The 17,390-nt window shown below is 44.3% G+C and overlaps 1 protein-coding gene across 2 annotated transcripts in view; it reads left to right on the forward strand.

The window, feature by feature from the left end:
• The first annotated feature begins 9,501 nt into the window (after positions 1-9,501).
• CNKSR3 (CNKSR family member 3) overlaps positions 9,502-17,390 on the forward strand; it is an 88,720-nt gene continuing 80,831 nt past the window's right edge. The window contains exon 1 of one of the 2 annotated variants that reach the window (XM_044243533.1): positions 9,502-10,157. In XM_044243533.1, the coding sequence (XP_044099468.1) occupies positions 10,106-10,157 (52 nt within the window). In that variant the 5' untranslated portion in view covers positions 9,502-10,105. The remainder of the gene's footprint in view (positions 10,158-17,390) is intronic. The other variant, XM_044243540.1, reaches the window with a different exon arrangement.

Consider the following 17,390-nt stretch of genomic DNA (forward strand, 5'->3'; position numbering starts at 1 on the left):
AAATGCGTAAGACAGATGATTCGTGGACCTGTACTCCTGAAGCAACAATATATGTTAATAATAAAAAAACTTAGCATTGTAAAGCAATAAATGTTCACTGTCTCACTTACTTTCCATGAGTCAGTCATCCGGAGTTGGCTTTGCTAGGGGTTCCGCTTAGGGCCTCTCAATCAAGATGCTGACCAAGGCTGCAGGTATTTGAAGGCTCAACTAGGATTGAAGGATTACTTCCGAGGTAGCTGACTTCCACGGCCGGCAGGTTAGTCCTGGTCGTGGCAGGAAGCCCCAGTTCTGGGCCACACGGACCTCTCTGCAGGGCCTCTTAGGGTTCCTCACAGCATGGAAGCTGGCTTCTCCCACAGGGACTGATCCAACACACTGATAGGCAGAAGCCACATGTTCTTTAAGACATAGTCTCCGAGTCACTGTCTTCACTTCTGCCATGTTCTATGGGAAGCAAGTCACTCACTCAAAAGGAAGGGAATTAATCTCTTCCTCTTGAATGGGAGATGTCAAAGAATTTGCAAATGTATTTTAAAACCTGCAGAATTAGTTTGACACTATTTCAAAATTAATTTTGCTTTATTTTATATATGGTATAAAGTATGTTAGTATATTATACCTTATTTTACAGCTTTTTAAAAATTGTTTATTATTAATTTTGGACAAAGCATCATTTGGCTTGAGCGTCATTCTTTTCTTACTATTTTGGGTCGTTTTGCCACTATGTGTCAGTGGTGTTTAGGGGCTCATTATTGCAAACATTTGATATTTCTTTTTTCAACTATGGGATTAGCTGATGGATTTAAGGTCACTTATCATCACTTCCCGTTTGTATGGAACAGGATTATCTAAATGACTGGAGACTGGACTTTCGTGGTGCAGGGTTCAAATAAAAGCCCCTCTGGTTCTCAAGTAAGTTACTTCTGATGGAACTTCTTTTGTCTATAGAAACAAAGCTCCTGTGTGGAAGCCTTAGGCTTGTCTGTACATAAATGCTGTACCAGGGGATGAACATTTAAAATTGTGGTCAGCTACCCTTTAGTTCGGAAGCCTGGTGAGAGATTGTGTATCCTTACTCAGAGGCTATAAACAGCATATAGAGAAATGAAGGCAAAAGAATAAATCTTGGGCCATTTGTCTATAATATCTGCATGTTTGGTTGGAACAGATGAGAGGCTCCCCTTTGTGGCCCGTGTCTGATGATGGTTCCTCTTAAGGACTGAAATGTCAAATTTGGAATTCATCAGGCTCAACTTTTCTCCGTGACCAGACTTCCCCTTTGGGCAGTCTTCCATGGGAAGCCTTTAGGGAGTCTTTAAAAGTATGGCAGCTCTCCTGGAGATCGACAGTGATTTAGCCTCTGCACTTCTGGGCATAAAGGACTCTTGTCAACTTTATAAGACCCCCTTTTCCCAGAAGGGAATGCTTTTAAGTTTCTTAGTGGATTAATTAGTAACTGAAGATAACACCATTCTTTGAATTGTTCCCATTTTTTACAATAAGTAACCACAGAGACAAGTGCTATCAGAAGAAATAGGAAAAAAAAATTGTATAAAAGATTATCAGTCAGACTTCAGACCTTGTCAGTTATGTGAAGATTTCATTTCTATTCCTAGATGCTGCCCTAAATAGAAGAAGCTGGTGACGGAGTCAGATGTTAAAGAGAAAAGGGGAAGTAGGAGAGACATTTTTTCTTTTTGCATTGGTGGAGGAGTTTAGTGTCTTGAATATCTCAGACATTTCTTGTTGTACAGAGACACGGACTGAGGAAGATGGAAACTCATTGTGTCAGAAAGACATAATATTTTACACAATGAATGTGGAATGAAAAAAAAATCAAGTGCTGATTAAAGCCATACTTGTATCTGGGAATTCCTTTGGGTAGGAGGGGGCAAAACTCAGATGTATTTATGTGGATTTTTAAACAATGGTAGGGAGTGCAGCGGTGGTTAAAAATATGATGATGTATCTATAGCTCTATCTATAAATCTATAAATCTATAGAGCTGAGGGAGACTTTATAGATGGGTTGATTCTCTCTGGCTTCTGACTCCAGAGAGATCAGAGAGATGAAATGATTTAGTGAATCATGACTTGGTGAAAGGATATGGGCACCGCTCGTATTAGAACATTCTGGTACATGGTTTTGTTTTGTTTTCTAGAAAAACAAAATGGCTGAATTTAGGTTTTCACTCTTTATAAAATAGTAATTTAATTAGAGATCTTTTTATGGATATGTTTTCATCTGAAGGGGGAGAAAGGAAAAAGCCACAGAACTAAATGAAATTTTAATTGTTAAAACAAACAAATAAACTAGTGAAATTAAACAGTGTGTGCCCTTAAGATCTCCTGAATGGGGGGAACCCAAAGTGAAGGGGGCTGGAAATGCAAAAGCCGTTTGGGTCCTAAATGAAATTGGGGCACCTCACTTCACACCAGGTAACACTTCTTTCCTGGGCAGCCAGACTGTCAAGGAGGAGCCAGAGTTGGCACCGATGCCTTTTCGTAGTAATAAGTGTTTTTCTGTACATTTAGTATTTTTACTTATTTTATTTTAATACTGGCAGAAACGAAACCCTTAGCTTGACAACCCAAGTATGATCTGCTATGATTACAGTATTGACAGCTTTTGGCAAACTGCATAACTTCATTTTGACAAATTGCTTATGTTCATTCTATGGTTAAAATCTATAATATACAGAAGCCTGAGCCGCCTCCTTTTTCTCCCCTTATCACTATTCTATTTCCTATTTTCAAAGGCAGTGTCACCAAGGCAGTGATTTTACCCAGCCCTGTGGACTCACAGCGGACAGGAAGGAATCGGTCAGGTCTCGAGGCAAAACTGCCTTCCTCTCATTCGCCCCCAACAACTGACACTTTGTTATTTGAAAAAGAGAAATGTGAAGTTAGGAGGATTCTTCAAGTCCCTGTAGACCTAAATCCTCCATCTATAGTCCCAAAGAGGCAGGCTTGCTTAAGATTATACAGCTGGCTGTAGACTCATTAAGAGATTGAGATAATAAAGTTAGTTGGGACCTCGAAGAGTTTCCTTTCAAAAGGTGAATTATCTGAGAAAGGACATTCTTTTTAGGCCAGGGTTGCAGCCCAGCCTCTTGGTGTTGTCTGGGGCCCAGCCAGTGAGGCCAGCATCAGAATTATTCAGATACCCTGCTTGCCCTGGCTGGCCACTGTGTAGCATCCGCTGGGGTCATTCTGATGAGCAGGACAGAAGTGAGGCCTGCTGGTTACATCTGTGGGATTGCAGGTACCCCCCTCTGTTTGGTTCTACCCAGCAACAGGGGATTTCCTGGGACTCGAGTACCTGGAGTTTAACCACCAAAGGGCTTTCTGTCCACCTCTAAACAGGGGTTCCTCCAGTTCTTGGAATCTCTTCTACCTCCACCCCACAGCTCTTTCTCTGGGAGAAAGCTCAGAAGGAGGAAAAAGCGGAAAAAGAATGAATTTAACTCCATTCCTCTGTAACTAAAAGCAAAACTTCAGGGGAGCTCAGAAGGAAAAAAAGAGATTTGATCTGGGAGTTTTTTTGTTTGTTTTTTTCTGGGGGCAGTGCATATTTTAAAACAGTTACTGTTGCTATCACTTGTGAGCTGGTTGTGGGTTTCAGGAACCATTTTGCTGACTTTTTGGCAGCAGGTGTGAGTTTTCATGTTCAATTAGACCTTTGGGAGTGTTCTTAAAATCCTATGGTATCATTTGACTCTCTACAGGAAAACACTGATTGGTATTAATTTTCATCCTTTTCTTTTTGATTTTGAAGTAGACTGAAGCACTTCCTGCTTTTCTGCTGTGTTCTTTCTCTTCCCACCTTTCCCCCATCCCAAATGATTAGAGTATTTCCAAATACAAGGGGCTAGTGGTAGAAAATTAAGGAATAGGGTCCTGTTCCAGGCTCTAATGACTAAGGATCCAAGTAGGAGGAATAAAGGTGCTGTTAGTGAAAATCTGGTTCTGTTCTTTAGTGGTGGCTGCAGAATTTACATACCTTTGGTGGGTCAAAACCATGAAGAAATGGCCCTCCTCCCAACACAACTGTGACTCCGTAATAAAAGCAATCATCCTGTAGACTGAACTCCAAGTTCATTAAAGTTGCCTAATTAGAGTCTGGAGCATTTGGATATGTATTTCAATTTGATTTGAAATGTCATTATGAGTATTTTTGTTAGACAAAACTCACATTAGAAAAATAAAAAAATACTAAATAAACAATTATTTTTACATTCTTATTGACCTCTTAAGGAATTTGGTAAAATGTTGGGTTAGAATGTTGAGTTGCGTTTATGAAACTCAGACCTGTGTTTTATTTCTAATGTTAAATACTCAGTTGGCCCATTTAAGTTATAGTTTTATCTTTAGGTTTAGGAGACTTTAAAAAATTAGTCTTTTTTTTTTTTTACACTCAACATGGAGTTTATATTTGAAACAAAAATCAGGTTTCATCGTGTAATGGTTAGTACTCTGGACTCTAAAACAAAAATCATTGAGTCTGAAACTCTTGGTAGAGTATGTACTGTCTTGGAGATTATGAGTCCTACAAGTTAAAACAAAACTATAAGAACAACTGGGACAAATGGCATTCTGTTCTTTCTGGACACTCTGCAACTTGATAGCTGGAATGAAAAGGAGCATAAATCCACGGGGGAAATGCAGGATTGATGGTTCCTTCTTTGTGTATAGCATACTGCCTTGTTAGCCGCGTTAGCCCTTGTGGGTCTGGAAGCTCAGCTCTTCTGTTGGTATTTCTTCATATAACAACTCTTCAAAACTACAGCTATAAATCCTGGAAAATAGAATTTTAACAGTGTCACTGTTTCTCTTTTTTGTTAGAAAAGTCTAATCAGGGGCGCCTGGGTGGCTCAGTGGGTTAGGCCGCTGCCTTCGGCTCAGGTCATGATCTCAGGGTCCTGGGATCGAGTCCCGCATCGGCTCTCTGCTCAGCAGGGAGCCTGCTTCCCTCTCTCTCTCTCTGCCTGCCTCTCCATCTACTTGTGATTTCTCTCTGTCAAATAAATACATAAAATCTTTAAAAAAAAAAAAAAGAAAAGTCTAATCAGCATCTCCAAGTCTGGTTTAAAATAGGTGAGGTTTTTGAACATTTATCCAATTTATGTTGATCTCAGAGTTACAGATGGGGCTCAGGAAAAGAAAGCCAACTATCGGCTTTCCTACTGCAGGATGACTTAATTAATGTAACTGAATGATCAAAAGAATTCCAATAAGTAGGGCAGCACTCGTGAGACTTAAAAACAACAACAACAACAACAAAAAACAACACAGTAAAAAAAGTTTCAGGACTTGACTACCTGAATTTTCTGATGGGGAACCTGGTATTTAGGAAGATAACTATTACCATGGTGTGAAGAATTCAGACCAAATGGAATTGAGTGAAAGACAAAATCAGCAGCAGCCTGGATAATTTAGTTAACCGTTGGTTTTGCAGTGAGGTAATGTCGTAGATAAGAATGCGTCGCTCTAACTGCAGGAAGCCTCACAGGCAGCATTTTGCAGAATTGTGTGGGATTGCTCAAGATAAAAGATAACTCAAGAGACATACACGAGACAATTATATGTGAAGAAAACATTAAATAGTCTGGAATGTTCTGAAAATAGGAAAGGCAACGTGATGGGAAGAATAGGATAATTAAGAGGTACTCAGATTGTAAGATAAAGCTGAATTTTTGGAGTAGCTTGCCTTATTTATTTTTTTCTTTCATTCCAGAAAAAAGCCATGAAACAGTGCTTTGGAGTGGGGAAGGAGACTGGGTCTTTACAGATTAATAATCTGCTTAAAAGTTTCCTTATTTTGCTACTCCCGTGTTTGTCAAATCAATTATGCTAATAACCACTAATCCAAAATGTTCCATCCTTAGTTCTCCAATTAAAAAATTAATAAAGTATAGACTGGTTCAAAATGTTAATATCACATTGACCCTTAAAACTTACTGGGCCTACCAGGGTACTGTTCTCTGATAAGGACTACAGATAAAATCCACCCCTCAGAAAATCACATAATGCCTTTGACCTATAAATATTACTGGCATTAGGGGCACCTGGGTGACTCAGTTGGTTAAGTGTCCTACTCCTGATCTCAGCTCAGGTCTTGATCTCAGGGTCATGAGTTCAAGCCCATGAGTTCAAGTTCAAGCTACTACATTATATATATATATAAATATATAAATATATATATATGTGACTGTATATATATTTTATATATATGTATATATATTTCTATATAACTCTGTGTGTGTGTGTATATAGACACACACACACATTCACATATACTGGCATTTGTTTCTGAATCTTCCTTGGGCCTCATTAAATGCCTTACAAGTACTGAATGAATTATCTCACTGGTTGAATAAATGACCTCTATATTCAAGGAGAACCAAAGTCAGGAAAATGAAGGGGCTGGAGGAGAAATCTAGATGTGACTTCCAGTATTAGTTCTACAAATTTAGTTCCATTTAGAAGAGGATTTCTTCCACTTCTTGCTGTGGATCATGAATTGTGGTAGACATCAAGGTCCAAATGAGTAATTCTGCTTCTGAAGAAGACGGCACCACTGCGGTTGGGTGCTGTACATGCACACCAGTACCGTGTAATAGAGCTACAGATTACAGCTAGGAGAGAAGAAAACTTAGCAAATTTACAAACGATCTTTTTGTATATACACTTTCATTTCCAAAGCTATTTACCTAAGATTCTGCCTTTATTATGTGCCTTTATTATGTGACTCGGATGTCTTCAGGTTTGCCTTACAGACAGGAAGGGAGGCCTCCCTAAAACTTTCACATGCTAACAACTGTAATTAAAGTAGAAGGCCTTATTTAAATAGTAATTAGCCTTCAGGACTTGAAGTGTAAACAGAACGCTAATTCATTTAGATAGTTAATTGGTCTTCTGGGTTAGAGATCTTAGCATGGCCTTCCTCTTTAGCTATGATGTATTTATGTACTGAGTAGACAGTGTGTTGACTCAGTGGGATGAAATTTTGCAAAATCTTGCTTGACTCTCAGGATTTTAGCTTTTAACTCCCCAGGAATGACTAATGCCAGTGAATTTTAAGGTGTTATGAAAATCTTCAAGCAAAATTCTGTGGCAAAATTGTTAACACTTCACTTTTCTTCATAATCACAGGGACCATATGGCCCCATTTATTCATGTGATTCCCATGCCTTAGCATTAGATATTCAGGAATATCTTGGTTTGGAGAAAAATTGTATGGTCATCCTCATCATAATTAAAAGCGACAACATACAGTGATTGCTGTAACAAAAGGTGTGGTTATATTTTCTAGTGAACCCAATGACACATGTCAGAGTCCCTTTCCCTACTCTCTGCCATAAAGATGGCTAGTAAGTGATATTATTAAGGTTAAAAGGTCATCTTTTTTGAAGGTCATTTACTCTACCAGGAAGTTTGTCATTGCCTTTGCCAAGTTTGCTAGTCTACCAATAACTCTTGCTCCAAAAGAAAAAAAAAAGTATTCGATAACTGCATATCTGTGATGTGTTTGCTCAGTCCAAGAGATAAGTTGCATGGAAGGTGGGTCTGATGTTGTTTCACTTTTTAAAGTGTTTTTTCTTCTTTCTTCAGCTCATCGGAGTGTACAACAGATGCTTAGGCCTGCTGCTAGCCATCTTCTCAGCATAAACATCCCACCAGACTTGTATAAATAGTACCTATCACACGAATTCAACAAATATTTAGTGACTGCAATGGCTGGCACATAGGAGGCATTCACAGGTATTAATTGAATGAATAAATACTACCACACCTTTGGCTTGGTGTGAGGCGCCACCAGCAAGGAGGTAGGAAGAGGGAAGGGAGAGAAAGCTCCGCATAAAATCAGGAAGGCTCTGCCTTCAAGTCTCCAAGGGGAAGGTGTTTTAAGTAATCATAATTGAAGGTAAGAATCGCTCAGTGCCAGAAGAATCTGTGAGTGGGTGTTAGAGCTCACTCTGGCTGGGGCGGGTGTTCAGCGGAGGCTTTGAAGGTGGAGTGGTATTCAAATTTAGGGTTTTTTCCTCTGTTCAGGGTTCATTTTGGCCCCAGATTGAGTCCCATGAAATGTGGAAGGGCCCTCCTGCCCTCGGTTTCTGCAATTACGTACTTGAGTTTTGTTGTTTTGCTGTTTTTTGTGTTGGCTGGCGAGCAACTTTCCCTTCAAGATTGATGACTAATGCAAATGAGCATCAGCTCACTTCGCAAATATGACTATTATAATACAGCAATAAATATTGCTATAAGCTTCCAATTTATTGTGATTCACTTTAGCTACCAAGTTGAAATATCATTGGAGTAGCATGACTAAAAGAAGAGAGCTGAGTCCTGCGGGTGACCATTACCATACGAACTCCAGCCTGCCACGCACCTCCTACTCAGTAAGCGGAGGACAGCCTTTCCCAGGGCATGTCAGATAGTGATTGCTTTCCATCAGTGCAGGGATGGAGTGTGAGCCTGTCTTCAACCCCTGGGTGCTTCTGTGACAGGCTTCTTGCCCCTGACTGCCACCCAAGACCTAAGGAGGAAAACAGAAGGGGATGGGAGTAGATACACAGGGGGCCAAAGTTCATGTAAGAGGAGAGTGGGATGAAGCGGAGAATGAAGTTACTGGCTCCATTTCCCCTTGCCCCAGAAGTCAGGTTCTTTCCTCCCCAACTCCTCTGGCTTTGCCTACCTGCCAACATTCTGCGTTGGGCACCTTCACATGCTTTGGGCCTTTTGTTGCCAAGGTCCATCTCAAAGGCAAGATTCGTGGGACTCTGTGGCCCAAACCATCCCAGAGTCAAGAGAACTTGGCCCATATCCAAAGTTAAAATGAGAGAGAATTGCTCTTACACACTGGCCTTGAAGATTCAACAGGGAAGGCTTAGTTTGAAAATGAGTAAAAGGATGAAAATACATACGCGGAGGGCCAGTTTTTCACTGCAGATTAGAATGCGTGAAGCCGAGAGCGAAACTACTAGCAGTTTCCGGGTAAGCTTGCTGTCTTTGGAGAACAAAATAGCACCGGGCTGGTGTTTAGGGCATTTACAAAAAAAGTGAGTTACATTGTCACAATGTTACCTAAAATGTGAAGCAAAATAATTTTGCCCTGAGTTATTTAAAAGGAGGAAGGCTGCATCGCCGAGCAATGCTGATGCAAAGCACTGAAAATGAACAGAACGTGCAGATCCTACTTTTTTTTTTTTTTTTTAAGCGTATTGTTGCTCACACTGAGACAGACTGTTCTGCTACCAATAGGACCCGGGCTTCACCCGAGCCAAAGGGCTGTCCAGGATGCACGCACGATCTACAACCCGCCTCTTGAAAAGGAAGGTAGGGCCCGGGACACTCAGACCGTGTGTGCGCAGGGCTTAGAGAAAGTAACCCGAGTCGGCCTTTTCGGGCGGAACCACCCCCTCCTACGAGTTTCGCTGGGTCCTCGGCCCCGCCCCTCTTTTATTCCGAGAGCAGCGCCGAGAGCTGAAACTTTGTAATCCGAGCGCGCTCGCCCGCGCTCCTCCCAGCCCGAGTCCAGCCCCGAAGGGAGGCGCTGGAGGTGGGACCTGCGGCCGCGAAGGCTCGGGGACGCCGGCGCACGCGGAGCGGAGACCCCGGGAGAGCACGCCGCGAAGAGAGGGAGCTGGAGGGGAGCGGAGCCCGCGGCCGACGAACCGGAGGAAGTGGCCCGGACCATCCGCGCGGTCGAGAGGCGGGGAGCAGCTGGGCCCAAAGGGTCCCGTGCCGAGCCGAGGCCAGGGGCCCTGGGGTCACGGTCCCGCGTCCCCGCAGCTGCCATCGCCCAGGAGCTGCAGCTGTGCCCGGGCTCCCGGCGGCGACGGGGAGGAGGAGGAGCTGCAGCTGGACGGTGGCAGCTGGAGGAGGAGCCGCGCGACTGTCCCGTGTGCCCGGGAGGGGGCCGCGCTGTCCTGACTTAGCCGCTCTGGGATGACCCGCTGACCGCGGCCATGCAGCCTTGACGGGGCGCTCCGGCGCACGGGGACCAGCCGCGGGGCGCGCCCTCTCGGGGAGGACAGCGGGCCCGGGTAGTAAGACTTGAACCGCCGACTCTCGCCCAGCTGGGAGCAAAGCCGTGCACCATGGAACCCGTGACCAAGTGGAGCCCCAAGCAAGTGGTGGACTGGACTAGAGGTGAGCGGGTCGGGGGGGGGCGGCGCGTCCAGTCCAGGGATGGGGCGGGCGGGGAGCTGGGTTGAGGGGGTGCTCAGCCGCTCTTCGGGCGAGACGCGTTGAGAGCGCAGCGCGGTGACAATACAAACTTCTTCCGAGTGGTTTGTGCATCCCTAACTCTTGTGCCTGCTTTGGGGGTGCGGATGTGGCAAGCCGAGGGGAGCCCCCGTCGGGAAGCCGTGGAGGGGAGATGGCCGCTCTGTGCGCAGTGAGAGCTGGGGGTGCGGATCTCGGGACTTGCGGGGAGCGCTGTGCGGGACCCGGGCGCCTTCCCTGCTGCGTGCGGAGCCGCGCTCCTAGGCTGCGGGTCCCGGGGCTGGGAGGCACAAGGCGCCTTTGTGTGGGCGGCTCCCCTCCGACCTCGTAAATGCCGCCTGCCCAGAGGAGTTCGCAGGCGTGACGGGGCGGTTGGACAGGTAGAGACTCCAGCGGCTCGCCGAGCCTCTGTTTTTGTTGGAGGCGGCGAGAGGGCAGCCCAGGAGCCAGCACTGGTGCCGGGGAGAAGCCTTGAGCCAGACTCCCCGGACTCGGTGACTTGCTCGAGAAGGTGCCAGCACCGCCTGAGCACTGCATTATTATTTTTATTTTATTTATTTATTTATTATTTTTAGGCCACATTTAGACCTCGGGAAGAAGAGATCTGTTAGAATAACTGTCCCGGGTTGTACAGTATTGGGGATGAGGAAAAACAGTGGGGTGGGGTGGTAATGGGTGATTGAGCAGGGATAGAAGCTCCTAGGTCCAGTGGTCTGGCTTGCTTTTTTATGCCTCCCAGTATTTCCAAGGAGGAGTGATGAGTTTCCTCAAGCCTCTTTGTACTCTTCCAAAGAAACGAAGCGCACAGAAACAACCAGTTTCCCCCCCCCCCACCCACACAAGCTTATCATCTCTTTTGTTTCAAGTTACTATTTTTTCTTTTTACTATTTTCTTTCTTCTATCTGCTCTTCCAGGTGAGGAATGGTGTCCTTTCTCAGTAATAATAACTAGAATTGTATAGCGCTTTACAGTTTGCTAAGAACTCTCTGTTATTGCCTTTGGTCATCCCAGTAAGCCTGCGAGGTAGGTAATACTGGTAAGATCAGGTCATCTTTCCAACTGTCTCACCCATGGCTGGGGCATCATGGAAACTGGTCACCTCTGCATCTCATTTCTCATGCCTGCATAGTACACAGAGACCATGTGGAATGGGATGTTCTAGATATATGGGACATTATGGGATGTGTCAGTGGGGAATGCTTGATCATTTACATTGGGAGCAGGAAAGGGATGTAGTTCTGAGAAGAGCTTTGTCCAGGGACCAAAATTTCCTGGGTTCTTATTTAAAATGAGGATGAAAACAACGCAGATGTGTACATTGGTGATTGGTTTGCCCAGGTGAAGAGTAAATAGCATTGCCAGTGCTTGCCACAAGACATTAACTTAAAAGCTTGTAAGTTCCTAGGCCCTGTTTTGCAACTGGGTACGTTTTCCCTGTTCAAGATACTGCTGGATTCCCCAACCAGTGACTTGCCGAGACTGAGTTGGTTGATCTGCTTTACCTATGTGTCTATCATAGAAGCAGCTCAAGTAAAAGATGATTTTCAGCAGTGTTTGACCTCCAGAGCTGTTCTGTCCGATAGCATAGCCACATGTGGCTCTTAAGTCCTGGCGGTGGGCTGGTCAGAATTGTAAGGTGTTGTAAGTATAAGATAAACATAAGTGAAGTCTTAGTACAAAGAAATGAATGTATATTATCTCAATTTTTCATTTTTCACTACATGTTGAGGTGACTATTTTTGGATATATTGGGTTAAATAAAATTTATGATTAAAATGAACTTCACCTGCTTATTTTTATCTTAATTGTGGCCCCTAAAAAGTGAGAAATTACACACATGAGTCACATTTGTGGCATGCAGTATATTTTTCTTGGAGCTGTACTGCTCCGGAGTCAGGAAAGGGTTACAGTTTATCACTCTGGTTTTCCTGAGTCCCTGCCAGCCTACTTGATAACATACAACTAGAAAAATGGTAACAGGCACACAGGAAGATTATGGAGTGAGATCTTCACACCCTCAAGTTTCGTGTCTTTTTTTTTTTTTTTTGGGTCCCTCTTGGGATTGGGACAAGAGAAGTGTAAATTCACATCCTGTTATGTTTGTTTAGCATCTAAAAGGAAGAGCAGATTCAAAGGTTTTTGGCATCCAGTTCCCTTAACGTTAGGACTTGGGATTGCTTTCATTTAGGAAAAGTTTCCTACTGATGTCAAAGAGCAGATATAAGTGGTTCAATATCTCGGTAATCAGGAGCACTGGACACTGATTAGGTTACATGCCTGTGGTTAGTGTGTGGCAACTCAATACGGAATGGTTGTGCCCTTTTGGACCCTTAAATACAGCCTCATAGAATGACCTGGATACTTTCTGTCTTAGAACCTAGAAAAGATAACAGGAGTAAGTGTGGCAAACTCTTAGGCAAGAGGCAACACTCTCCCAAATTGCATGACACATTACTTGAATATTTCTCATAGTAATGATGTGAGAGTATTGACTCAAAAGTCAAAAGTCAACTGTTGACTTATGCAAACTTGTTTGCTTATATGACTATTTTTAGTTGTCTTTGCTAACCTCTCTGCACAACCCCCACTTTATAAATACATCCTACTGATAAGAAGTTCTTCATGTAGACTTTGCCTTGGTGGTGCTGCAGGAATATGGTGGGGGGGGACTGTGAGCCCCGTAGAAAGCCTTGGATTTAAAACTGTCTAAACCTGACCATGGTTTACAGCATGCTCTCTCTCGTGTTGATGTTAGGAGGCAGGAGCGTGCATTAGGAAAAAGGGTCTGTGTCTACAGAATGACTGAATTCGTGTGGGTTTTATTCTTATTTTATTATTGTTAAAATTTTTGTTTGTATGAATCTTTAGCTATACTGTCACCATTTTCATCGTAATGTTAGGAGATCCTCAGTAAATCTTAGCAGGGTGTTAGGCTCAGATCTCCGCATGGTACAAGTATTCACTCTTTTAATGTGGGTAAACACGTTTTGAGGTAGGAACAGATATTTCCATTATTTCCATTTTGTAGTTCTGTTCTGAGCATGGAAAGGTCCAGTACCCTGATCTGTGTCACACAATGGGGAAGGGACAGCGGCATTTGAGCCCAGGTGCCTTGGTTTTAACTCTGTCTTCTCAGGAGGTTCTCATTCTTAGAGGACTCTAGAATCTTGACCACATTGATGAGCAGACCGTCAGGGTTCCCATGATGGGAGTTACTAATATCCTGTTAGTGGAAGAGAGTTGTCTGGTATATATGTGTCTTATCCTGCCTGTTTGGTAGGATTATTTGTAAATCAAATTAATTCATAGTTCATGGCACCCTGTCTTTAAATAATTCTAAAGGCTTTTGCGAAGCAAATGATCTTTTATAATGTCTATCAGGTGAGAATAGGGTGTGGTGCCCATAACTGAAAATCCAGTTTATAGGAGTAAACCCAATGGGACTGCTGATTTTCTCTTGTAAAAGAAGTCTGGAAATTGGGAATTCAGAAGTAGATGGGGGCTTCCATGGTGCCGCCAGGGGCCCAGGCTCCTTCTGCCATCCCGTTCAGCCATTCTTAGCATGTGGTAAGCAAGTCCTGTTTATCTTCATACGTAATGCCACAGCGCAGGGTGGCTGTTCGCCAGGATCTTGTCTTTATTCCAGGTGGGTGAAGGGAGACCCAGCGAAGACGAAAGACGGGTGATAGCCAGGTCTTCTCCTAGAAGTTTTATCAAGGGAGGTGGCTTACATCTCACTTGCCAGTGCTCCTACAGAGTCCCATGCTGCAAGGGAGGCTAGTCCCTGTCGGGTGGTGGGGGTGGTGGTGGGGGGTGGTGGTGGTGGAGGGAGGGGGAGTGGGGGAGGAGTTTACTTGGGTCCATTGTTGACCTGAGAAAATTTGGACTTTGTTCAATGAGGAAGAAGGGGGGTGGTTGGACAATAGATAGCGGGTAGTGTCTGACACACAGTAATTTATATGTACGGATCTTTATGGATTAGTTCTCGGAGGAGGAGACCTGTCATAATGTCCCACGTACCTCAAGCCCATGGGTCCACCCTGTTTTAGAACTGGTGTTCTGTTTTTATTCCTGTTCAGCTTTCTCAGGTCAAAAACCATACGTTATATGAAGTCTTTTTCTCTGAGTTTGATTTAAATATTAGAAGCTGCATTGTAAAACACAGCTACCCAAGTTGTTTCTGTTTCCAGACCACTGGGGATTGTCTTTGACAAGGTGGACCGCTGATTTGTCCCCAGAAGCTCTGTTGGTCTTGATTGGTTTGGCATGGGCAGGTTCTCAGTAAGTGTGTTGTGGAGTGGGCACATCTCTAATACCCTGCTTTAGTGGCAGAGAAGACGACCCTCTGGCCAGCTTCTTGCGCCTAGCATGGGTACCATTTTCGCATCATGAACCTCCAGTGAAGGGTTTCTTGCTTCAGGTGTGAGCCTGTGGGGTTCAGGGCATTTGCTAATTCTCTGTTCTCTGGCCATCAGCACTGCTCTTGCCTGTAATGTCTGTTAGTATGTGGGACATCAGCAGTCTTAAAGCGCCTCCCTGTTTGGTCCTGGAGGGGCTGGAATTTCCATGTTATCTGTAGAGATCTGGTACACTGTAGGTCAACTCCAGAGTCAGACTCTTAGGCCCCTCCTGCTGCTGTCCATGCAGAGGCCAGTGCTTCCCACAGACCTGATTGCAGTTAGGTTAGACTTTTTCCATTAGCCTCTGTGGCCCGTGAAAAAGGAAGGTCCTTTTCTTTTGATATTGGTACATCTCCCTCGTGGGTCAGAAGCTTTTCTTTTTATCCCACTCTTCCTGGTGTTAGTCTATTTCTTGGGTCTTGCCATAAAGTTATCTTAATCATAAGGATAGAAAAACAGTTATTGAAGTATTTATTGTGTGTCAGCCACTGTGCAAAGTGCTTTATTTGGACTCATGCGGTTCTTAGAAAACCCAGTGACGTGTACAGACCATTACTAACGCATGTTAAAGATGGAGAAACCGAAGCAGAGGGAGAGGGGGAGAGAGAGAGAGAACTTACTCAGGGTCCTGTATTTATGAGCTGTGGTGCTCGTAAACACCCCCCCCCCACCATGACGTCATTAATTCCACAGTCTGCACTAGGTCAGGGGACCTCCACGGTGAGGGTGGGCTCTGCAGTCAAACTCGGGAGCTGTACCCCCATTCTACCCTGAATTGTGTGGTCTCGTTTATACGAGTAAATTGCTACTCCTTGTTTTTATTGCTTCCTCTCTTTTATTCTGTAGCTCCAGGTCACATGTTTTCTTCTCTGAGCCATCAGGTCTGTCATAAGGCTGACTCCTCCATGCAGGGACCCCAGTTTGTTGCCAGGAAATTTCCCTGCCATCTGACAACCACTCAGAGGACCCAGGGCAGGATTTACAGCTGATCAGGAAGGTTCTTGGTTAGCTGAGTGACAGATGTCTCTTGCCAATATCGTGAACTTTCTTTGGGTAAAGAAATCCAATTTATATTATCTCAACCTTTTTATTTTATTTTATTTTATTTTTTAAATATTTTATTTATTTATTTGACAGAGAGAGATCACAAGTAGGCAGAGAGGCAGGCAGAGAGAGAGAGGAGGAAGCAGGCTCCCTGCTGACCAGAGAGCCCGATGCGGGACTCGATCCCAGGACCCTGAGATCATGACTTGAGCCGAAGGCAGCAGCTTAACCCACTGAGCCACCCAGGTGCCCCTCAACCTTTTTAAATTTTACTAGTAACTGGACTTCCAGTGGGCACAGCATTAGGGCTGGCTTATGCTGTCATAGGGTAGCTGCTGTCTGGTCCCCGGTCCTGACCAGCGGTCCACGTCACCTGGGAGCTTGTTGGAGATGCAGAAGCTCATGCCTGCTGAGTCGAGTCTGCATTTTCACAAGAGCCCCTGGTGATTCGTGTGATCTTCACAGTTTGAGAAGCACTGCTGGAGCATGGAGCTGCAAACCCATTTTTCTACTCTGCTGGTAGGTTCTGCAGTCTGATCTGGCACGGGCTCAGTGTGTTTTATTTAAGCCCTTACATGATGGCACTTAATTTGAGGACGCTTGACTTGGCCACTAATTAAAGCAAAAAGACCATCTTAGGGTGTGTGCTTGTATTTATAAGCACCGCCTAGCAACGGCATCAGGTAATTCTCTGCACGCCTGAAGGAGACCTTTCCCATGAGGTTTCTTAAATATGGTTGGGGACTTGAAGAGTTCTCTTAACAATCTTTGTGTGTGTGTGTGTGTGTGTGTTGTTTTGTTTTGTTTTGTTTTTAAAACAGGTGGTCAGAAGGGAGTTGTGGGGTGGTCCGTGGGCACCGTGGTTTAGTGTGTTGTCCGGATTGTCCGGTGAACGTGGGAGGGTGAGGAGGGCTTTGGTGATTGACTGCACAAGGTTTACCATGGTTAGCAGATTTGTGGGACGATTTTACTGTTGGTAAAAATGACACAGAATGTTATTTTGAAAGTAAGCAGAGCAGCTCTCAAAATTGAAAAGTGTGTGCTGTGCCAAGGCCAGGTGTCTGGGTTCTGTGTCCATAAGGGTTGGGAGTGACCTCGTCATGCTCCAGGCTCCCCTGTAAGTCCTTCCTGTGTTCACGCCATTGCATGGAGCTGTGGGGACCTCTATTCTCCGTCTTGCACTCTGGGTCATCACTTCCAGTTCTGATCATTTGTAGCCTGTTGGGTTCTAGCTCTGGGACATTCGTGTTCTCACCTTGATGTCCCATTTTACTCTCCTTCTGTGGTATTCGTAGTGTTTTCATCTTTCAGCTTCTAATAAATAAAGCCAAGTTTTATTGACACGAGCTCTGCAGAGCTCTTCCATGTTCATTCCTTTCTGAGCCCTTACAAGCCCGAGAGATGTGCGGTAAAGGCATCTCTCTGTTGCAGATAAAGAAATTTTGGTTTTTGGTGTTAAATGAATTGGCCAAGGTCAAAGGCCAGGAATGGGGACCAGACTCCCCAGGCTTCTGTTCTCTTGTTCTGTCCACTCCAGACCTGGTTCCTCCTCTGGCCAAGGTGGGTGTTTTTTGTTTCCTAATCAGCAGATGTGGAAAGGGGCAGCTGCAAAGAACTTCTGACTTTTTTATTTCCTGATTATCTCCTTAGGATTTATACTCATGGGACACAGGCCTTTTCTTTCTTTTTTTCTTTCATTTTTCAGTTATATAG

The sequence above is a fragment of the Neovison vison genome, chromosome 1 (assembly GCF_020171115.1).
Source record: "Neovison vison isolate M4711 chromosome 1, ASM_NN_V1, whole genome shotgun sequence".
Taxonomy (NCBI): Eukaryota; Metazoa; Chordata; class Mammalia; order Carnivora; family Mustelidae; genus Neogale; species Neogale vison.